Below are 22,517 nucleotides of genomic sequence, written 5' to 3'. Positions count from 1 at the left end.
ACCACCTGTTCGTCCGCGATGCGAGGCATGTGCAGGAGCACGAGCCGAGGCAAGGAACGGTCTCGCCCTCGTCAGCTGCCACCGTCGAGGAGCGTTTATTGATGTATTCGAAGAACGTTGTCGCGAATTCTCTGTCAAAAATACACTGTACGGTGGACGCTGTGAGATGCAGGATCCCACCCGCATCCATGGCTGGCATCAAACGATCAAATTGATCGAGTTGCACCAAAGCTTCGAAAACTACGCGTGTCGCGAAGTTCGAAGTATCTTTCGCTGCCAGAATGCAGCGTAGCCCAAGCGTCCCGACCCATAGAGCCATGCCGGTGCGAAGCCTGCTCTTGGATGATGCGATTGCTGACGGAAGTACATAGGTCGTCCCAGAGGTCCCGGTAGCGACGACGCCGCCCACCAGCGCGCGCCGCCTCTCTCGGTTTGACGGGGGCGGGCGCCGCCAGAGCAGAGTCAACGAGGCGCTCTTGGAGGGCAGCCCTAGCTTGTCGGGTCGCCGGTCGTCGCGCCTCGACTTCCATACGTCGCCCGACAAGAGCAGCGACATTGACGTCGAGGCGCAGCGGATCCAGAAGGCCGAGCTGCGCGTGCTCCACGAAGAGTACGCTACGCTGCAGGAGAACCAGATGCGGCTGGTAGGCTGCATACTATGTACCGGTACATGTCGGAGGACGCTCGTCGACACAGTCGTACCGGTATGTAGGCGGCCAAGCGGGATGCGACGGCCGCGGACCTCGAGCGCACGCAAAGCGACTTTAACGGCGCGACCAAGCACTTGGCGCAACTCCATACGCTGCTGGATAAGAACAAAGCGCTCCAGTACGCCTGTACCCATGGACTCTAATAATACAAGAGGCATCGAGCGCGTAGGTCGACGCAGGAAGCCAAGCACCGCATGCTCGAGACAGACGTACGCCGTCCATGGCATCTGCATATCCATACCCACGATGCGTGCTTTGAACATCATATGTCTTCACGCGTAGTCGGCCTCGGTGAGCGTCCACGTAGACACAGCGCGCAAGAACGAGCGCCAGCATCTCCACGCGGCGAAACTGAACGAAGTGCGCCTCCAGCGGACGCTTGAAGAGCTCGAGCTTGTAAAGAAGGAGCTCGACCAAGAACGTTTGAACCGCAGTGGCACGGCCGTGCCCCGAGCCGAGCACGACCGAGCGATTCAGGAGCTCCAACACTTTGACAAGCAGAAAGTCAGTACATCAAACTCTTTTCATGCCGATGACATGATGTGGTTTAGGCCGAGCTTCTCGTCGCGTTCAAGAAGCAGATGCAACTCATCGACATTCTCAAGCGCCAAAAGATCCACCTCGAGGTGCGCGGCGACTCGACCTTGCAATCCCATCCATGCTGTGGTGCGTAGACGGCCAAGCTGCTCTCGTTCATTGAAGACGATTTCAGCCGGGCACTGCAGCACGAGGCATGAACGCCGCTTCTTAGATGTAGTTGCGCGCCATGACTTGGGCTTCGAGATACTCGGTGATAAAGCCAAAGCCTTTTGTATGCAGGGCCTCGAGCTCAATCTTGAGAGGGTGCTTCATCCAGTGCTGCACCTCGGCGCGGTACGCAGCGTCCATCTATGTGTCGATAGGGTCAATATCATGGCAGAGAAAATGATATACTAGTTCGCTAGTACCTGGACAAAGGGGTGGGCGACCAGCGATTGCAGACGACGCGTGTCGTGCTTGGAAAACTTGGTGTGCACAATGTCGGGCAGCTCCAGTGACGCTGTGTCCAGCGGCCGCAAGCCGATCCAGTGCATGTCCACGGCTACGCTGGATGCTGCAGAGAGATGTCGAATGCCAGTACATGTACCGTACGCCACCGAGTCGAGCGGCATGCGCGCCGAGCCAAACTTGAACGAGAGCTAACAGCAGCATGCGTTCACAGTGCGCACCATCAAGCTAGCTCGGCATCGTACCAAGATTGAGAGGCCAAAGGGGTTGCAGTCGCAGAGACCGAGAACCGGGACGCGGAGCGTGTCACGAAGCTTCTTGACAAAGATCCTGCGATCACACCATGGAAAAAACGTCATTGCGAATGCACATACCGCGTTGCGAGGTCGGGGAACCCTTTACCCGTCACGAGGATGCACGGAACGCGGTTGAAAAAGAGGTCTTCGCTGGTAAGTCACGAAGCATAAAGCAAGGCGGTTGTTTAAGACAGGGTTCGGACCCGAGCCGGTTGAAGATCCCTAACCGCGCACGGTTGTCCCACCATCACGAGACGAGTCGAAGTGGATACCTTCCTTCTCGACCACAATGATATATTGCGCATCGCTGATCCTACCATTGGCATCATACAGTCGTACGGTGCGCAAGGAATCGGTGCGCTAACATGTCTTCGCTTTCCAGGCGCAGTAACTCCCGCGAGATGGGACGCCCCGACGCGCCATCGAGGCTGCAGTCGATCCATTGCTTGTCGGCGCTCTAGAGGCAGCTTTGTGAAGACGACTCGAAGCACGACGTAGTAGTACGCGATAGCAGAGTCGCCCGGAGAAATAGCCCTTGACGCCACCGACGATGTTCAAGCATTCGCGGGGAACGCAAAGAAGGCCACTGACGTCTACAACATGCCGATGAGCACAGCAAGCCAATCGCTCCGAAGACGGTACCGAGGATGCACTCGTCCGCCTCTTGCTGCGTCGTGAAGAAAGGGTGGAGGTAGTAAAGCTCGCGCTGGGTCACTGTCTTGTCCTCGAGCAGCAGCTGATGGGCGATCTGCAGCACGAGCCACATGCCCGTGTACTTGCGAGCGCTCGCAGGCGTCTACCATGATACCATGAGGTAGCTGTTCATGGGCCTCGGGACATGCCATCTTGATCGCGCGCTTCTCGCCGCCATGGGTGAGCGTGAGGGCGTCGCAGTCAAAGGTCATGGCGCTCGTCGCACGCTTGAGCTACAGAAGAGGACATATGGGCATGCTGATTGTTGCCGTCCTCGGGAGTACCGTGTGGAAGGTCATAAAGGAGTCGTTCTGCGCATGCTGCATGTGAGCGCGATCCCGCGGTGACGAGGAAGCGTACCATGAGGTCTTCGAGGAACGCTTGGAAGACATCTTGGATGCGGCGAAGGATCTACCATGCTCATGCTGACCCTCATGGCGCTTCCTGCGTCGGTCGTCTACCTCGGCCCGCGAGAGCCCAAGGCCATTGTACGCGGCCATGCTTCTTCTGAATCTCCGGATACGGATATGATAACCGGACATGTAACTGTCGTGCGTGGAAAATCAGTGGAAAACTCGTGTGAAACCGGTGGGATTTCTAACCTTCAACAAGAAGCCAAGCTTGCAGCCAACGACATAAGAACGCTACAGAGCGCAACCGCTGCCCAAGGTCGTTTATCCTACGACCCACAGAGATCCATACAGAGAATGCGCTCAAGACTGTTTTAGCGACGTGGGTTGTAACTGCACACGTGGCGCCCGGATCTGCTTCGAGCTACTCCCTCTGCTGCTCGTACTTGGTACATGACCATGCTTCCGCTTACGTAAATTGCTAGAGCTTCATGGTTGGGTCGGTGGTCGTATTGAGCGACCAAAGAAGCATCCACCAAGTCGGAGTATGTGTCAAGTGGAACGTGTCGGTGGCATTAAATGTGACCAATCATCACGAGCTCGTCTGGCCACCTCCTATAAATCACACGCTCGACTGGAGCTGCTTGTAGCGATCTTCGTAGATGGGATCGCAGGGTTAATGCTCCATTGCCGGCGCCGCATCAAGTGCAGCGGATGATGCTTGATCTGCCCGTCCCAAGCAATATGAGAAACGAAACACCGAGGCCCCGAGTCATTATTCGTTTGTATATGCCAGCGGTACGGGTACTCCGTCCCAGAGTTGGACACCGCTGATGCTGTTCTGTTGCACGCACTCGCGATATATCCGATGACCACTCCAACGACGGGCGACCCATGGAGCGTACCCAAGACGCTGGGTCTCATGGCCGTTGACGTGACGCGCATGGAGCCGCTGCCGCTCTACGAGCTGCCAACGTGGCACTTTGATGGATTGCCGTTTGGTGGCGTCATGACGCATGGTGGCGTGACGACCTGCTCGGTTTGCAGCCACGAGACGGGCCTCGACGTGTGGCGACCGGTGGTGTGCATGCACTGCGGCTGGTATGCGGGCTCCGTCCACTTTGAGTACGACGTACCACCGCTATGCTTGCAGCCCGCTTGGACAATGAGCCCTCCGACGCTGGCACTGCAACCCGTGCAAGTGGGTGCTACACCGGCCGTACCAAGCCCGCATTTGATACCGCCTGCAATAATTGGCAGCGGACGCTACTGCACCGTGACCGGCTGCGCTCGCGCTGTGCGGTCCAAGGGTCTCTGCAAGGGTCATGGCGGCGGACGCCGCTGCAGCACGCCCGGGTGCGGGCTCAGCGACCAAGGCGGTGGCCACTGCATTACCCACGGCGGCGGCCGGCGCTGTACCATCGAGACGTGCGAGAAAGCAGCGCAGTCGCGCGGCCTCTGCAAGAGGCACGGCGGAGGCGATCGGTGCCGCGAGAGTGGCTGCCACCGCAGCAGCCAAGGCAATGGGCTATGCCGGCGCCATGGCGGCGGCACGCGGTGCTTTGTACCCGGCTGCAACCGACAAGACCGTCGCGCAGGCTTGTGCGCGAGGCATGGCAGCGCGATCAAGTGCAGCGAGACAAGCTGCGAAATGACGAGTCAACGCAACGGCTACTGCCGAAAGCACGCTCGCGCAGCCAAGCAGCGCGAGTCGACCTCCACCGCGAGAACTGACGTCACGATTGTATGAGCCATACTCGATGAATGTAACCGTGTCTTCAGTCGACATTGCTCCACGAGCTAAACATCTCGACCAACGGCTCTGCCTACACGCACCTATTATATAATAGCCGTGCGACGCGCTGTGCCTGTCGTCCCGCGCTTCTTGGCCTATAGCACCATATGTGGCTACAGTGTACTACTGCGCATTACTAGCACGTCGTTGTCGCGGTTGCGATGTACGACCGTCTCCGACTGGGTCCATCGGCACTGGGACAGGGCGATGTACGCATTCGTCGTTGCGGGTGTGGACGCAAAGCCAAAGACGTCGACCGAGGCAAAGCTCGCGAGGAGAAGTGCGGCCCAGACCTTGCATGCAATCTAGAGCTTCCCTGCGCCGGATCGACAAACGATTGCAGCGACCGCAGGCGCAGGAAACGTCAAGGGCGCCGCTGCGTGACGTCTCACGGGTGCATTTACCCGAGGTGTGGACTCTGCATCGGCCGCGCCAGCATCAACCGCACCACCAACGATCGCTGTCTCATGCAAGACCGCCGTGCCGCCCGCATCACCGTCTTCAACGTCGGACGTGCAGCCACTGCGGACGTCACTCAGCAACGTCGTGAGCGCGATGAACGTCGATCGGTACACGTAACGCAGTGGCATTCGTCCATTCTCGCCGCGCCCGACGCCAGCTTCTGCGAGACGTAGGCGCTCCAGCGAACGTCTTTACAGATGTAGCGTTCGATCTCGGCGTCGGACTCGAGCTCGTGGTGCGTGACGATCGACATGATATGGGCAAGTAGCTGGTAGAGGTTGAACTTGGCTAACTCGGAACTCTCGATGCTTGATTCTTGAGTGGCGGCGTGGCCGGCGGTAAGCACACTTGCAGTCTACACGGCGCAGACCTTCTCCTTGTTGTGGTCGAGGTCTCGGCGTCGGTGCTGGGCAAAGGCTCAATGGGTAGCACCGAAGAGAGGTTGGTAGCAAGTCAAAAGCAGAATGATTGGATTCGAGGTAGTTTCTCGGGGTCGTACCGGTTGCCGGACGCTCAGCTCTTACGGACCCTCCCCGGGAGGGATATGGCGGGAAGGGCCTCCCGCCATTCTCGAAACGTCAAGTTCTCTGACCCACCAAAGTTCGAGGGACGGGAATCGTCCAGGATAACACGGGCCTTGGGCCAATATCACCATATGTTTTCTCGCGGACCCAAGTCCGCGGACTTACCCGTCCTCAAGGCTTCCTCTCTTTATTTTCGGCACGCCTACAATCCCAATCGACTGGCATTTTGCCACGACGCACGGGGTTGTAGTACTTCTATTATCGCCAGTCTCACTGCCAATAAGCTCAGTTTGGAGCTCATAATGGAGGAGTTCCGAGTGGGATGGGAGTTGTTGCAGCCTCAACTGCACCTTTGCGCCACTTTCGCGCAGCTCCTTTGCGCCAACAACGCTCGAACACTGGTCAGAGTACAGTACTTGCACGATCCAACTGCTCATTTCGGGTTTTTCATCGGACCACCGATAGCCACCGCAGCAATGCGTCGAACGGCTTTTTGGCTCCTCGCTGCCGCTCTCGCTGTCTGCGGTCATGACCTTTGTGGTAGTACGCCAACCTTGACCCCGGTGCCAACATCGCCGCCAACTTCGACTCCAGCGCCGACACCAGCCCCGACACCAGCGCCACCGCTGATTCTTACTGTGGATGGCGCCAGAGTCAACATTACGGCGGACAACGGCGCCAGACTGCACGGTTATCAGAACATTGTACCGGGTGCGTTCTGTACGGCATGGGCGATTCCGGGTCTCGCAACGCCCTTCACCATCAACACCGTGCCGGGAGGCATTACCTTCGCCTTCGGAGACACCGGCATGTATCTGCAAATGTGCAAGGCGTGCGCGCCGCTGCCCTCTGGCAAAGTGATCAGCTTGGACAGAACCCCCGCCTCGGTGTGGACGTACACGACCATTGACGCTTCGCACTTCACCCTGATCGACGAAGATCATTTGTGCTTGACTCGCTGCCCAGGATGCATACCAACACCACCCCAATGGACATTCAACGGCGACTCGGTCTTGGCGCAGCCGTGCACCAACTTGCCAACGCAAGTGTGGACCATCACCCCCCACTGATCACCCCGTGGCGTAGCACCCATGTCGTACACTTGGAGTCGACGTTCGGAGACCAGCGCCTAAACAATTATGTACCTATGGACTACGTACAATCTTCCACTTTCTACGCGATCTACGAGCTCGCACGCGACGGCGCTGGCATCTTCAGCCAGTTTTTTTGGCGGGAAATCACTGAAATTTATCTTTTATTATCTCGTCGACGTTGATGACGAGCGGTGCCCGACCGGGCGGCCATCGTTCTCGTCCGGGAGCTGGTCACTGCTGTTGATCTTGGTCAAGCGCTGGACGCCTTCTCCATCCACCCGTTCATCATGAAGAGCTTGGCAGGTTTCTTCTTGTTGAGGTCGTCGGGTGAGACGACTTCGGGCGGGGCATCACCTGTCCGACGCCGCTGTGTACAGGCCGTACCCCGTACCCCGTCTCGTACCCCGCTCGGAGTCGCACGGCATATACTATCGCCGGTGTGAGCTCGGTGCGCACACACGAGAACTGCGCATCCCACGACACGACGACCATTGTCGCTTGCAGATCCGACGGCGCCGTCGCCATGTGCTTGTCAGCTATGGCGCACTGGCGGCTCCTTGTCCATCGCGAGGACCGGGTCGTCTCGAACGCCCAGAGGTCCGTGTCTTGGAGTCGCACAACCACGTGCGAGCCGCGCAGAATCGTCTCGTCGCACTTGACCCTTTCTCCAGCGCCACCGCCTCGGTCGACGCATCGCAGGACAGACCCGAAGGTCAAGGAGAACGCGGCAGTAAAAGAGACCCGACTCGACCACGTCCGGGCGACGAAGACGACGACCACGTTGTTGTGGCTCGAGGTGCCGTGGCTCGGCGACGCTGTCTCGATCGTCGTCATCGTCACGCTTGGCTCGCTGTACGTGCCCCAGATGGTCGTCGGCGTGCCGCAGCGCACACGTAAGAGGTACTTCTCGCCCGGCTCGAGACCCAGAACAGTGCTACTCACGTCACTGTTGTGGTTGACGACGCTGCCTGATTGGCTCTTGACCACGCATGGAAGCGGTGCTCCGACTGGAGTGCGTACTGCAGCTGGTATCGGGTTGCGCCCGGCACGTGATCCCAAACGATCGAGAGCGAGCACGGGCCGTTGCGGCGTAGCAAGGGTGCGTGGGGCGGTACCGCGTCGAGAACATCCAAGAGCCGGATCGGTGGTGAGCTAAACTGCAGCGTCATGGGCCGCGGCGCGCGCTGGAGCATCTCCAAGACGGCGTAGACGCGGAGCCCGCGGATATTGGCGCCGTCGATGGTCTCGAGGACGGCGCCATGCTCACGAACCCCGGCGGCTTCGCGGTTCGATGCTGTCGACCGTGATTTGCGACCGGTCGACGCCTTTGAAGAGGATGCCGAGCTTCCCGGTCTCAAAATCACCCGCTTCCAGTCGTCGGCCATCGACGTGGACGAGCGTCGAAGGATGTCCTTGCTCGTGACATAGACACTCGACCCACTCGTCGTCGCCGACCATGAGCGCACACCGTCGATCGTCGACGGCGCCTTTCCAAAGAGCAACAACGGCTTCCCGATTGATGCTCTTGAGGCGCTGGAGCGACTGCAATGCCGACTGCGTCGGGCGCTTCCCCATCAATCGCTTCGCCTTGCCCTTGACCGAGTGTCATCGACGTACTCGCCCACGACGAGTCGAGTGTCGCGATGTCTCGGACTGCGTCGAAGCCGCCGAGAAACCTTGCTCACGTGCGCAAAGTTGTGTTGAAGAAACATGCCAACGAAGCGAGAGAGTTCGTCGTCGTATCGGTGTGCGTGGCGTCGTTGCCAGCATGTTATCTAATCCATTTTTAACATTAACTAAAATGTATTTGATTCGCAGCACCGAAACAGCAGCTTGCGACTTGTCCACAAAAAGGGGCCGTGCGTAATGCGCCGGCTTCCAATACAAAGCTCCCATCAAATGCGATCGGACCAGCCGGGTACGGGACACGCCGCGCGCGTTGCACTTGCGGTTTGTATGGACAGCCAGGCCGCTTGTCACGCCTTGAGGTGCCGGCTTCAATCGGCATTTTGCCAGCATGCCAACGACGACGACGCTGCTCGAGACCGGCGGGCTCGGCGCCAGCCTCACGCGCTTTGGGCCCGCGCGGCCCTTTGACGCGACCGAGCTCCACGCGCTCGCCGTGACGTTCTCGCACCACACCGGCGCGCGCACGATCCAGTATGTGCTGGGCGTCGCGGTCGGGCCCGACGGCCACGTGCGCCGGCATTACACTGCGAAAACGTACGCGGAGCTGCGCGAGTTTCGGCGCAATCTGCTCCGCGTGCTCAAAACCAACGGGCTCTGCACGTGCCGCGGCGACCACTGCACGTTTGCGAGCCTCGCGACAAGTCACTTGATGAACCACCCGCTGTCGTCGTTTAGCCTCTTTGGCTTGCACTTGGCGGGCACGCTGCCATCGCGTCTTAGCAACGTCAGCGCCTTCTTGGACGACCTCATGCGCGGCCTCCGCACGGTCGACGCCGCCGCGTGGTCCAACGACTGCCTCTTTCTTCAAATGATCGCGTCGTTCTTCGACACGGCGCGCGAGAACGCGGGGCGGACCAAGATGGGCCTCCGCGAGCACTTGCACATGAACCTCAAGGGCTGGCACCACGACCGCATGAAGAACTACGGCATTGGCATCTCGTACGACTGAGAGACCTCACCCGATCGAAGGGCGATGTGGGATAATTTAGTATGGCATCGTGCCAGCACAGTAGAATGTAATCACAACAAAACAAGAAAAGTATCAACCAGCAAGGCGCTTGGCGGGAAGAAGGATGCGTGCAGCTCATGCCACGAGACTCGGCTATGGTTGCCTGCAGGTGCAGGAAGCTGCCAAGGATAGCACCATGGTTGCATTGCTACACGTTGCGATCCATGATCATGGTCCGGCGTGTGGTTTCTATGGGAAGTATTCGCACGAGAGAGCGGGAAGTTCTGTTCACTTCTTTTAGTCAGCCACGACCGTTGGCGGTGCAAGCTTCGGGACGACGAGTCGGTAGAGAGAGCGTTCGTCCGACTGTCTGCATTCTGCGAGCTCCCGGGGACTCAGGCCGAAGGTGCGTGCTTCATACACTATATCAATTACTTAGCTACACTATTAAAAAATCGTACATAGTGTGATGCAATAAAATACACCGCCAATCATACAATGCGAAAACCATGAATACAATACAAAAATATAGTACATCGTATCGAAATCACAATAATAATACTCACCGAGCTCTTGTCCAATGAATTGAGTCGGATGCTTCGAGGTGCCATCAAGGGCAACTCAAAGATCAGCAGCGCGAAGATGCTGCGCCGGTCGACGACGACGATGCTGCTGCCGCGCCGGGCCTTCTGGAGCGCGGCGAAGGAGGCGCTGGTGACGGGCAAGGAGACGCTGAGCGTCCTTAGCCGCGCCGAAGAGATCGGCGCCAAGACGTCGGCGCTCGCCAACGTGCAGCTCAATATGACGCACTTTCTGCCCGAGCTCCTTCGCATGCGCGTCTCGTCGCTACTCAAAGAGCGCACGCATGTGCAACTTGAGAAGCTCAAGGAAACCATCACGCTCGGGAAGCAGGCCAAGCGGTTCCCGCGCGACGCCCACAACGAGCAAGTCGGCTGGGAAATGTCCAAGAAGCCCAAGATCCCAGCTTTTTCCTACGGCCCGCAAGAGACGCTCGCGTACATGGCCCACGAGATGGACGGCGTCTACTCGTCCGTGCACCACGTCTTCCGGCAGATGGCCAAGCCGGCCGTGAGCTTCCGCGACGACGACGACGACAACAAGGCGAAGAATGCACCGTTTGCGCCCAAGAGCCTCTTGGACTTTGGCGGCGGGCCGGGCACGGCGGCATGGGTCGCCAAGCAGTTTTACGACGACTCGATCAACGAGTATCGCATCATTGAGCCGAGCCAGAGCATGCTGGATGCGGCGCAGGTCACGATGGAAGGCTTCCGCGGTCTCTCGTTCCGCAAGAGCCTCGGCGAGATGAAGCGCGAGATCGAGAAGGGCAAGACGTACGACCTCATTACGCTGAGCTTTGTGCTCAGCGACATCACCAACGACGTCGAGCGCATTGCGATCGTCTCGACCTTGTGGAGTCTCCTCGCCGACGGCGGCCGGCTCGTCATTGTCGACCGAGGTACAACGATGCTACCAGCATGCATGCTCAACGACGGTAGGCAACTCGTGGGGCTCGCTCCAAGTGCGCTCGGCGCGCCAGTTTGTGCTCGACTCGCTCACGACCAACCAAGAAGAGGTGATTGCGTCCGACGACGCGGTGCCGCACGTTGAAGGCGGCCGCATCCTCGGCCCGTGCCCGCACGCCAAAGAGGTACGCGTCGTCGACGATCCATCGGTCACAGTGACATGTCTTTTCTCTCGTCCAGTGCCCGATGAAGGAAGGCGAGTGGTGTCATTTTGTACAACGGACGCCGCAGGTGTCCCAGCCGCGCCTCCCGACGCCGCAGCGCTGGACGGGCTACCACAGCATGAAGTTTTCGTACGTCACGCTGGAAAAGAAGGCGGGCTACAGCTCGGCGGCCAACGACGAAGAGACGCACGCTCGCTTGACGCGGTACGTCATATGCGTGCGACGACGAGATCGTATCCGTGTCATTAGCGGCCCGTTGACGAGCACGCGCCAAGTGACAATCGACCTGTGCCATCCCAACGTACGCTTGAGGGGCTCTATAGAGGCAGGCTCTCATGCATACCGTAGGGCTCGCTGGAGCGCCGCGCCGTGACCAAGGGCCGCGCGGTCCGGGAAGCGTACCGCGCCGCGCGCAAGTCGCACTGGGGCGGCCAATGGCCCAAGGACAAGGACGCATACGAGCTGCCCAAGGTGGTGTACCCACCCAAGGTGCGCAAGCCGCGCCGCCTGCGCAAGGTGGCGACGCCGCCGACGGCCACGAAACCCAACACGCTGTAAATCCCATAGAAAGACCATCATTTTGACCATCATTCTACATCTTCATTGGGGACGGGCGGTGGCCATGGAACCTTCGCCGACGCGCCGCCGGAGCTTTGTCGTACGAGCGCCGAGTTCTGCGTCGGGCCTTCCCGCCGAGACGAGCAGCGAAGAAGCGGTTGCGTGGGCTACCGCTTTGCGCGAGCACCGCCGGGCGACGGTCGAGCCGGGCTTGTCCTGGGTGCACTGCGTCGTCGTCGGCGGCGCGGTCTGCTTCCTCCTCATCATGCTGCAGCTGTACAGCCAAGTGACGTCGATGGCCTCGTTCGTGCAGCCAGGTACACATATATACATCTCTCGCGCTATGGCAGCGAACGTGCATGCTTAGATCGGCAGATGCGCCCGACGCGCCTCGATGTCGCTGTGGATCTCGCGACGCTCTTCCATGGCGGCGTGCAAACGGTACAATATGACGACCGTCTCTCGACGGCATGGTAACGATGGATACTAGGTGTACTTTGAGAAGCAAGTCGTGTGCGCAGACTGCGATGGCCACGGGTACGACCAGGCCGCGGGCCTAAAAAAGGTGACACCCCGCTGCACATCAGACGACGACGATTCAATGCAATAATGATGCATAGTGCCCCATGTGCGGCGGCGCCGGCATGGTCGTGCACGAGCAACGGTTTGGCCACCGCGTCCACCGCGTCCGGCACGGCTGCGATCGCTGCAGCGGGGCGGGCCACCTTCCGAACCGCGTCTGCCACGCCTGCCACGGCCACGGGCACCACGTGGCATCGGCGTCGATTGCTGTTCCGATCGCACCCGGCATGATGCACGGCGACGAGATTCTGTTTGCGGGCGACGGCGACGCCCAGCGCCACGTGGCGACGGGTGACGTCCTCGTGCGACTGGTAGGACGACGGCTTGCGCCGCCTCGAGCGAATATTCTGTCGACTCTAGGTGCCCTCGGCATCGCCGACGTCGTTCGTGCGGCGTGGCGACGACCTGGAGACGATCATGGTCATTTCACTTCTCGAGGTTGCACCTTGTAGTATCAACTTGAATACTCGCGTGACGGTGAAAGTCCAGGCGCTGACAGGCGTCACGACGTCCATGGAGCACCTCAGCGGCGACCTCCTGCCCATCACAACCCACGACGTCCTGCATCCACGTACCAATAGTCTGTCGCTCGGCATGACGTGTCACGAAGGATGATGTGCGTAGACGCGGTCTTGCGCGTGCCGGGCCAAGGCATGCCGCTGCGCCACGACCCGCGACGGTACGACCAACCCGACAACCGGTATATACGAGCCCTTGCGCTCTGTTATCCTAGGCGTGGCGACTTGCTGGTGCGCTTTGAGATCCGTTTCCCGACGGCGCTGACAGCTGCGCAGATCGCCGGTGGGAATCGCGATGCGATCGGAGATTTGTATGGCTTGACTAGGACTGCCTGCGCTGCTGCCTGACGTCGTCGCCACTTGAGGTCGAGCAGGCGCTGCAATTGCGATGGAGGTAGAGAACATTTTGCAAGGTAGACATCTCTAAACGACGTGGCACATCACACGTCGGTCTCTCCACACAATATTTCTATGCTTGCTTAAAGCTTCTTCAAAATGTCATCATAACGGGGCACGTTCGTGAGGTCACCGACCGACGCCAACGACGGCTTCGAGGCGACCAACTTTTCGGCCAACGTCTGGACATCCTTGACCGAGACGGCGTGCAACGCAGCGTGCGTCGAGGCTTCCGTGATGGCCGACTGGGCAAAGGCCGAGCGCGCCAACTGCGTCAACGCGCCGTTCTTCGTGTCGACAAAGCTGCTGTAGCAGAGACCCGACGACTTCTTGGCAGCTTCCAACTCGGCGGCCGAGAGCGGGCTCGAGGCAACCGCCTGGAACTCCTTCAGGAACGAAGCAACGAGGGCCGACGCGTCGTCCGGGCGGGCGACACCGCTCAAGCCGAGCAACGACGCATCGGCGTAGACGGCGCGGAACGCCGACGAGGCACCGGCAATGCGGCTCTTGAGGACGTGCTCCAAGACGTGGGCAGCGCTCTTCTCCTGCGCGTTGAGGGCACCGGCCGAGAAACCGAGGGCGACGTACGAGACGGGCGACGCAGCGGCGACGCGGTGCTCACCGCCGACGTAGTGGGCGGCGGCGGGCTTCGTGCGGTCCCCAGCGACGACACCCGAAAAGTGCGTGTTGGCAATGTCGTTCAACGCCGACTGGTTGATGCCACGGCCGACAAGGACCATGTTGGCAGCGTTCACGTTGGCGTCGTAAAAGGCGCGGACGTCCTTGGCCTTGAGCGCCGAGACGTTCTTCGAGAAGACGGTGCGGCCCAACGTGCGGTTGTCGTAGAACGCGGCGGCGTGGATGCCCTCCGACAAGAGGTCGGCGGCGTTCGAGCGGAGGAGCTCAATGTCGACTTCAGCCTTCGCCTTCTGCGTCGAGACATCCCACTCGGCGCAGCGCGCCGCCAAGACGGATTCCGCGAGGATCGCGGCGGCCTCGTCAATGTGCTCGGGCGTCACCGAGATCGACAGGTTGACGTAGTCACGGCCGACCGAGCTCGAGATGCTACCGCCAATGGCCTCAATGTCGCGGAACAACGCGAGGTCCGAGCGAGCGTCCGTCGAGCGGAACGCCATCTTGCTCGCGAGGAGCGAGATACCGGCGTTCTTGTCCGACTCGAAGCGCGCGCCCGTGTTGAACGTCACGCCAAGCGTCGCGACCGTGCAGTGCGCCGGCGACGCCGAGGCAACGCCGAGGCCCTTGCCGGTGGCACCGACCGCGATCTCGCTGGCGAGGGGCGACGCATGGAGCGCGGGCAGGTACGGGAGCTCTTCCGCGAGGCTGGACGCGTGGCGCGCCGACGAGAGCGCACGACGCGACGCGGTCGAACGAAGGACACTCAAGCTCATGATGCTCAGGGGAATTGACTGAAATGACTGGTTTGCCATCGAAGGGCGGCCACCCGCCACCTGCCGACTCGAAATACATTTTGGCCAATCACACGCGTTGTTTGCATTTCACTTGCGCTTTGTATGCACGTCGGCGGCCGCGGCCGAAGCCCGCCGAGCGCCAGGTTTTTAAATAGACACGCTAGACTTGATCATTGTATGGGGAATTGATTCGCGGCCGTTGGCCGGCCCATTAGGTTCTGGAGGTTCCGCACAAAAACATGCGTGTTGAAACGGACGGCTACTCGCACGCAACTTGCCCTTGCCGTCAACGGCGCCACAAGATCGCACACGTGGTCCACGGCCCACGACGACCTCGTCGTGGCGCTGTGACTTGACGCAAGGCACGACACTGCATCGGCGGTTATCGTACCACGTCCCTTCCCGCAGACCGCAGCGAATTGATGGAGAGGTGTCGAGCCCACACACGTTGTTGGAGGTTGCATGGAGCACGCATCGCATACTACGTCGTCTTCTCTGCAAGAGTTATGCTTGTGGCACGTCAGCCATCCATGGATGATGCTCGCGGAGGTCCATCGAATTGCACAGCGAACGTTGCTTGTGCAGGGCCGTGGTTGGGTGTTTTTAACCTCTCGTGTAACCGGTCCATTGAAACCGAAATGAAGGCCAAGGCGGGCGCCGACTTTGCCAAGGTCCTCGAGACGCTGACCGAGAAGCAGACGTCGGACCTGCACTCGCGCCACGTTGCACTTCTCGAGAGCACGACGCTCAACCACCCACTAGGGTGCACGCACGATCGATTGCTGCAATGCAACTAAGAAATTATTGCATTAGGTTTCGGCTCGCGGACCTCCCGGTCGTCGCTCAGATCCTCGAAGCGGCGTACGCAAAGATTGAAGCCGGTGTCGATGAGCTCATCGCGCCCGTGTGCGCGTGGACGGTCCACTGCAGCAAGGTACATCCTCCATACGCTCGGCCAGCATTTTGACAAGGCGGCGCCTGTAGCCCTATCTGCGCACCAAGTCGAACGAAGAGTTTACGAATCCGCAGCTGCTGCATAGCATGACGCGTCTTCTCGGCCGGTTCTTGACGTCGTTTGAAGCGCAGATCCAGGTCGCGGCCGCCGAGACCTTGCTCAACATTGCGACCGGCAACTGTACGCACCCGCTCAAATGAAAATGAAAATAAGCATCGCGCTGTAGGCTTGAGCAACTCGGTGCGCAGCAGCTCCAACGTCGACGAAAACCTCGACGACCAGCGGCCACTGCCCCGCGACTACTCGCAGCAGCTCATGGAAAAGTGTGGCATCGTGCCCGCGCTTGCGTCGGCGCTCGAGACGCTCGTCCACGACCAGCTCGTACGGCCATCTTTCGATAGAAGCTTGATAGATGTCATCGATACATTGATACTTAGGAAAACGAAGGCGACGATCCGTCGAGCGGCCGCATGGATCTGCTGCTCTTTCCGCTCGTCGACTTGATCCAAGAAGTGTCGAGCTGGGGCCCGAACGCCCAGGCGCTCACGCAGGCCGGGACGCTGGCGTACATCATCGAGATCCTCGACAGCATCCACGATCTCCGCGACGAGCTCCTCCCGCTGTGCATGGAGATCCTATGGAACGTCCTCGAGACGTGTGCGTCGGCCACTTGCAGCATCCAGCGCTGCGTGTCGCGCAGCGTCCTGATCCACGCCTTCCGCACGACGAATGCGATCCACGTCATGGGCTCGCCTCGTACGTTTGACGTGCTCCACAAGCTTTTTACGCAGCTGCTACTGCAAGGGCACCGCAAGCAAGACAAGGAACTCCGGTACACAAAGCGTGGTTGCAAGAGTAAGTTTTGTGCTGATTTTTTCGGTGCTAGCAACATGTGCCTCATGATCGCCGACATCCTCGCGTCCAAGCGGCGCAACATTCCTTGTTTCGAATCCTCGCAGTGGCTGCACACGCTGCTCCAGTATGCGACGGCGTGTGAAACCGGGCAGTTGTCGGGTCTGGCCAAAGCCACCAATTTTGCGAGCGCGAGCGACGAAGACTTTGAGCTCAAGCACATTCTGTGGATCCTCCTCTCGGACATTTGCACGGGGCACGAGGCCATGGTACCGATCGTCGCCGACTCGGCGCTAGTCGACGTGCTTTTGATGTACGTCGCCATGCGGCCCGACGACGCGCGTACGCCGGTCGCGGCGCAGTGGACGCCGTCACAGCGCCGGACGCTCCAAGTACTCGCACTCAACGTGCTCTCGAACCTCACGGCCTTGGTGCCCGAGCGCTTCGTCGCGGTGAACGGCCACGTCGTGATCCTCGAATTCGTCACCGTATGAGAAGCGGTCCACATGCTTGCAACATGTAAGGGGCTTTGCACTAGGCGGCGACCGACCCGGAGGCGTGTGCAGTTGCGCTCTTGATTCTCATGCAAGTGGTAACGACGCCGACGCTGCAGCAGGACATTGGCGACATCTCGGGCGTCGAAGCCATGCTTGCGCTCTTCTGCAACACGTCGCACCCGTGCTCGATTCGGCGCACGGCCAGTACGACAACTACCAAAGCCGCGTGACAGATCCATAGTCTGATATAACGGAGTCTAGTCACCATCTGCAGCCAGCTCTGCGCGCACCATGAGGACAACCAAGCGCGGTTCCGCCGCGCGAACGGCATCAACGTCCTCCTGCAGTCCATGCGCTTCAACCCGTCCGACGCAGTCCGCCAAGACAACCTTATTGTAGCGATCGTCGGCTGTGTCTGGTCGAGTATCATCGGCAACCCGGACAACGAAATTGCGTTTATCCAGTCGGAAGGCGTCGACAACTTGCTCGACTTGTTGGAGCTGTACGAGCCACTTCGCCTTATCATTGCGACTGCATATCGCTCCGTAGCGCGCCGCGCATCATGTTTGGCCAAGTACTTGGCGCGCTCGCCGAGCTGTGCGTCAACCCGAAAGCGTCTGCGTACTACCACGCGTGGAAGAGCAAGAAGCACATTAGCGCGTCGCAAATGCTTCTGCTCATGTACGCCGACGAAGAGAAGCGGCTAAGCGTCGCACGCCCGCCGACCGGCGTCATCTCGAACGTTCACCGCCCACTGCTCGCGCACGGCTTGGACGACCAGACGATCATGGCGGCCTGTAGACACCGTGTCCGAATAACGCTAGTTCTGATTTAAGGCATGATGGGTAGCCCCCGAGACGCGCGCCGTGTCGCCGCCACCCGTGGCCTTTCTGCGGCTCAAACAAGCCATCACACACGCCAAGGGCTTCCGCAACACCGACCCGAATCGACGTACGTCGTCGTATCGTGCGACGATACGGTACGACGCATCGTCGTAGGGCTCGCGACGGCAACGGAGAAGATCGACTTGCGCGCCAAGATCTACGCCGTGCTCGCCAGCGTTGGCTTTTCCTGCATGGCCGACGGCGAGCTTTCGTACGAGGTGAGAACGACCGCGTCATGCCCACGGACCGGATCGTTGGTAGGAGCAAATCACGCTCGCAGTCGCCAAGGAGTTTCCAGTGTTCCGCCTCGGCATGGTCTGGCTCGACGTCAAGTTGGCGCTGGTCGCGCATGGCATCCGGCCCATTTACGCCGACGCGCTCCTCATCGAGCGCCACCTCCACGAGGCATATGCGATTGTGCAGAACGTGCGGCACACGCAGCGCGCGATCTTTGCGCGGCGCGAGGCGGACGAGGCGACCGAAGAAGACATCTTTTTGCGAGCGTCAAGCACCACAAAGAGCAGGAGCTCCAGACGCGCAAGAAGAACACGATGCAAATGTCGAGCATGACGGCGCATTTGGAGGCGAAGAAACGCAAGGCGGAAATGATGCGCAAGGTGTCGCTACCGGGCGAGACGGGCGCCAGCACCAGCTTCTTCAAGGACCCGCCGCCGATCTACCACGATTTGTAAATTTGAAAATACACATGCAACCTTGTACAGCGGACAATTCGCAGCGATATCATGAGCAAAGCACATGGTACGTCGATGTTGAGCCAGTCTCCACCGCGCACCTTGGACGTTCATTTGGGCCGACACGAGTAGATCTAATACAATCTTAGCTGCCCAGGGCAGTGTCCAATGGCGTAACCACCCCGACAGCCCTACCCCTTGTCCCCACCGGGATACCACCAACGACGACAGTGAACCCTTGGACATGGCGCGATTCTCACATGCGCTATCTTATGCTGCGCCCGCCCGCTGTTGCAACACCCAAACTGTCGCGAGATCGAGGCATACAAACACACGTTCTTCTTTATACGCAGTGCGGGCGACACGGCGTCCCTGGCAACATGCAGTACTGTACTGGTACCTCTTACAAGGCGACGCGCGAGATGGAGCGGTACCCGTTGCGCTGGCGCGTCGTAAAGAAGCCGACGAGGAACATGACGCCGACGCCACCCGTGGCCGCGGCCGCGAGCGCATACGACTTGTTGCTGGCGAGCGTCGTCAGGAACGAGACGCTGCTCGTGCCCGATTCGTTCGGGTAGCTGCCCGGAAGACCCAACTCCTGCGCGACCTCGTAGCACGTCAAGCCGCCGTTGAGCGACGGCTGCGTGACGTCGCCCGTGGCAAGGTCGATGACACAGTCGACCGCGCACGTCTTTTCCTCTACGACCAAGCACTCGTCGTTGCGACCGCCGTTCTGCGCCGGGTAGTCGACGTTGATGGTGCGGCGCGAGAAGCCCCGCGCGTTGCAGTCGGACCACGCGCCCCACGTGTCGCCCGGCATGCAGTCGACGACACATGGCTCGTACTTGGTGAGGTCGCCGCACGGATGACCGCCGTTGAGCGCCGCCGTGACGACGGAGCGGGTCCATTTCTGCTGACCCGCGAGCTCGCCGCGCACGGCGCACTGGCCTTGGTTCCACTCGGAGACGACGCAGTGGACGGTACACTGCTCGATCACGGCGAGGTTGCACGTGAGGCCGTTCTGGGGAGTGTAGAGGTACGTGGCCGAGCCGGTGCGAGTCCCCGTCGTCGCGTCGCAGTTCGAGTACGTAAAGGCCGAGACAATGTCGGCACACGAGCCGCAGGCCCGGAAGTCGACCGTCACGTCACACTTGGCGCCGTTGTTGTAGGCCGACTGCAGCACCGTGCGCGTGCGCGTCTGCTGCTGCGTCTTCAAGTCGCAGACACCCCAGTCCGACCAGTCGCTGAGGACGCAGTCGACGTTGCAGGGCGTGTACTGTTCGAGGTCGCTGGGGCACGCCGCGCCGCCGTTGCACTGCTGCTTGGTCACCGACCGCGTCGAGAGCTGCTGGCCGGCGTTGGGACCGCTCTTGAAGCACTCGCCGGGGACGCTCCAGTCGCTGACTTGGCAGTTTTGCGTGCACGTCGCGTCGGCCTGCTCGAGAAGGCACGTACCGCCGTTGATGGCCGGCGCAATCTCCGTGCGGGTACGCTTGCACGTGCACGTGTCGTCCGGCGCACCCCACGGGCTCCACTCGCTCGCCAAACACGTCACGGCGCACGTCTGGCTGTCGGTGGTCGCCGGGCACTGGTTGCCGCCGTTCTGCTCGGGGATGAGGACCTTGCGGGTGCGGGTCTGGACACCGGTGCACTCGTCGCACTTGCTCCATTCACCCCAGTTGTCCATCTCGCAGTTGACGGCGCAGCTCTGCGTCTGCGACGTCGAGCACGGCTGCTGGTCGGGCGTCGGCGGGTTCACGATCGCACGCGTGCGCACTTGCGTCGCCGTCGTCTGGTCGCACTTGCCCCACGAGTTCCACGGGTTGTGCGCCTCGTCGCAGATCGCTTGGCAGCTGCGCGTCTGGGACGTCGCGCCCGCGACCTTGCCGCCGTTGCACGCAGGGCTCACAATGTCGCGGGTGCGCGTCTGGTGCGCCTTGTCGTCGCAAGCACCCCAGTCGCTCCACGGACCCATGACCGCATCGAGCGTGCACGGCGACGTTTTGTAGAGGTTGCAGACCTTGCCCGCGTCGCGGTCCGGGTACAGCATCGTGGTGGTGCTGACCTGCATGCACGACTGGGCCGAGCACTCGCCGTCGTCCCACGCACCCGTCTCGCACGGCTCGGGGCAGTTGTCGTCGGTGCAGCGACAGTCGCGCGTCTCCTGGAGGTCGCCGCAGCCCGCGCCGCCGTTGAGCGGGTCTTGCGTGACGGAGCGCGACCGGGTCGACATGCCCGTCGACTTGTCGCAGACCCAGTCGGACCACGCGCTGACCTGGCAGTCGACGGCGCACGGCTCCGTCTTTGTCAAGAGCGTATCGTGGGCCACGTCGTTGCACGGTTTGCCGCAGTTGACTTGCTGCTGGAGCACTTCACGGGCAAACACCTGGGTCCCCGTCTTGGCGTCGCACGTGCCGGTAGCCTTCCAGTCACCGAGCGAGCAGTCGATGTTGCACGCCTGCTTGTCCTTGGTTGCGCACTGGTTCTGGCGCAGCGCGACCGTGAGACGCACATAGTTGGCGTCAATGGGCACATGGCGGCTCCGGACGTACGTGCCCGTGGCCGGGTCGCACGCCGAGAATGGCCCCCACGCGATGCTGCCGCACGCCGGGTTGCAATCTTGCGAGTCCATGGCCGGGCACGCCTTGCCGCCGTTGAGCGGGTACTGCGTGACCGCAAACGCCCGCGTCTGGGTCGCCGACGTCGCGCTGCACTCGGTCCACTCGGACCACGTGCCGTCGCAGTGAACAGCGCAGTCGCGCTTCTCCGCAGGCGGCCCCCACAGCGTCGGGCAGTCCTTGCCGCCGTTGAGCGCCGGCGTCACCTCGGTGCGCGACCGCACTTGCGTGCCCGTCGTCGCGTCGCACGCCGACCACTCGGAGAACTCCGAGTAGAGGCAGTCTTGGGGACACAACGTGCCGTGGCACATTTGCTTGTCCTGCTGGATTTCGCAGCCGTTTGTGACCATGTTCTTCTGGCCGACGCCGTTGAGGAACCGGACCTGCTCACCGACGCCGCACTCGGCGGAGCAGTTGCTCCACGGCGACCAGTGCTGGGCGTCACCGTACAACTTGGAGCAAATCGGTGGCATGTAGCCTTCAATCTTGGCGATCAAGACCGGGTCCGAGATGCCCACGAGCTCGCTCGGGTTGTACCCTGGCCCAGCGTAGGCGTGGGTCAGGATTACCGTGGCAATGGCAAGCGAGAGGCGCATGTGTTTGCGACGCGACTGTGAAGACGCAAGGCAAATGCAAAGTGAACGGTAGTGGAGTTCGTGTCCGCCCCCACAAGGCGCGCATTTCGTACAAAGATATGCTTGCTTTCAAGATTGTATGCACATCATTAAAGCCTCATTGAGGCATATCTCGAATGTTATGGTGCTGCTGGTATCATTCAGCGTCTTGAATAGCTGCCTGGCTGCCTCTTCAGCGTCGTCGGTTACAGATCGACCCACCACTCGACCGGATTGCGGCCTTACTTGAAGCCCCTATTTTTCGACAATAACCCGTCGAACGATGTGCATACAATCTTGAAAGCAAGCATATCTTTGTACGAAATGCGCGCCTTGTGGGGGCGGACACGAACTCCACTACCGTTCACTTTGCATTTGCCTTGCGTCTTCACAGTCGCGTCGCAAACACATGCGCCTCTCGCTTGCCATTGCCACGGTAATCCTGGCCCACGCCTACGCTGGGCCAGGGTACAACCCGAGCGAGCTCGTGGGCATCTCGGACCCGGTCTTGATCGCCAAGATTGAAGGCTACATGCCACCGATTTGCTCCAAGTTGTACGGTGACGCCCAGCACTGGTCGCCGTGGAGCAACTGCTCCGCCGAGTGCGGCGTCGGTGAGCAGGTCCGGTTCCTCAACGGCGTCGGCCAGAAGAACATGGTCACA

General features: G+C 60.5%; 8 protein-coding genes across 8 annotated transcripts; 5 read left to right on the top strand and 3 right to left on the bottom strand.

Moving 5' to 3' along the window:
* Positions 1–317: 317 nt before the first annotated feature.
* SPRG_19327 (hypothetical protein) lies at positions 318–1,447 on the top strand (the record flags this gene model as incomplete). Its single annotated transcript, XM_012340348.1, has 7 exons — positions 318–323; positions 372–644; positions 713–828; positions 880–919; positions 993–1,214; positions 1,262–1,336; positions 1,385–1,447. The coding sequence occupies 7 exons, from the start codon at positions 318–320 to the stop codon at positions 1,445–1,447; spliced, it is 795 nt and encodes a 264-aa protein (XP_012195738.1).
* A 10-nt stretch (positions 1,448–1,457) lies between these two features.
* Positions 1,458–3,186, bottom strand: SPRG_19326 (hypothetical protein; the record flags this gene model as incomplete). The annotated part of the gene is made up of 14 exons (XM_012340347.1): positions 1,458–1,598; positions 1,658–1,791; positions 1,831–1,888; positions 1,943–2,027; positions 2,072–2,143; positions 2,197–2,215; positions 2,266–2,306; positions 2,359–2,450; positions 2,498–2,586; positions 2,636–2,768; positions 2,794–2,919; positions 2,971–2,997; positions 3,047–3,097; positions 3,148–3,186. The coding sequence occupies 14 exons, from the start codon at positions 3,184–3,186 to the stop codon at positions 1,458–1,460; spliced, it is 1,107 nt and encodes a 368-aa protein (XP_012195737.1).
* A 5,742-nt stretch (positions 3,187–8,928) lies between these two features.
* SPRG_19325 (hypothetical protein) lies at positions 8,929–9,549 on the top strand (the record flags this gene model as incomplete). Its single annotated transcript, XM_012340346.1, has 1 exon — positions 8,929–9,549. The coding sequence occupies one exon, from the start codon at positions 8,929–8,931 to the stop codon at positions 9,547–9,549; it is 621 nt and encodes a 206-aa protein (XP_012195736.1).
* A 642-nt stretch (positions 9,550–10,191) lies between these two features.
* Positions 10,192–11,815, top strand: SPRG_19324 (hypothetical protein; the record flags this gene model as incomplete). The annotated part of the gene is made up of 5 exons (XM_012340345.1): positions 10,192–11,026; positions 11,067–11,218; positions 11,274–11,461; positions 11,507–11,558; positions 11,606–11,815. The coding sequence occupies 5 exons, from the start codon at positions 10,192–10,194 to the stop codon at positions 11,813–11,815; spliced, it is 1,437 nt and encodes a 478-aa protein (XP_012195735.1).
* Positions 11,816–11,879: 64 nt separating this feature from the next.
* Positions 11,880–13,279, top strand: SPRG_19323 (hypothetical protein; the record flags this gene model as incomplete). Its single annotated transcript, XM_012340344.1, has 9 exons — positions 11,880–12,132; positions 12,183–12,256; positions 12,306–12,380; positions 12,436–12,708; positions 12,758–12,835; positions 12,887–12,968; positions 13,022–13,076; positions 13,131–13,198; positions 13,242–13,279. The coding sequence occupies 9 exons, from the start codon at positions 11,880–11,882 to the stop codon at positions 13,277–13,279; spliced, it is 996 nt and encodes a 331-aa protein (XP_012195734.1).
* A 25-nt stretch (positions 13,280–13,304) lies between these two features.
* SPRG_19322 (hypothetical protein) lies at positions 13,305–14,740 on the bottom strand. Its single transcript, XM_012340343.1, has one exon. It carries the CDS (start codon positions 14,718–14,720, stop codon positions 13,395–13,397), a length of 1,326 nt encoding a protein of 441 aa, XP_012195733.1. The 5' UTR covers positions 14,721–14,740; the 3' UTR covers positions 13,305–13,394.
* Positions 14,741–15,379: 639 nt separating this feature from the next.
* On the top strand, positions 15,380–18,621 carry SPRG_19321 (hypothetical protein; the record flags this gene model as incomplete). The annotated part of the gene is made up of 13 exons (XM_012340342.1): positions 15,380–15,504; positions 15,555–15,675; positions 15,726–15,876; positions 15,923–16,077; positions 16,134–16,528; positions 16,583–17,036; positions 17,087–17,249; positions 17,307–17,547; positions 17,595–17,842; positions 17,895–17,996; positions 18,044–18,147; positions 18,191–18,432; positions 18,495–18,621. 13 exons carry the CDS (start codon positions 15,380–15,382, stop codon positions 18,619–18,621), a joined length of 2,628 nt encoding a protein of 875 aa, XP_012195732.1.
* Positions 18,622–19,024: 403 nt separating this feature from the next.
* On the bottom strand, positions 19,025–21,835 carry SPRG_19320 (hypothetical protein; the record flags this gene model as incomplete). Its single annotated transcript, XM_012340341.1, has 1 exon — positions 19,025–21,835. The coding sequence occupies one exon, from the start codon at positions 21,833–21,835 to the stop codon at positions 19,025–19,027; it is 2,811 nt and encodes a 936-aa protein (XP_012195731.1).
* Positions 21,836–22,517: the final 682 nt, after the last annotated feature.

Source organism: Saprolegnia parasitica, assembly GCF_000151545.1.
Source record: "Saprolegnia parasitica CBS 223.65 unplaced genomic scaffold supercont2.4, whole genome shotgun sequence".
NCBI classification, from domain to species: domain Eukaryota; phylum Oomycota; class Saprolegniomycetes; order Saprolegniales; family Saprolegniaceae; genus Saprolegnia; species Saprolegnia parasitica.
Note: the sequence above shows the minus strand (reverse complement) of the source record. Positions and strands in the feature narration are given on the sequence as shown.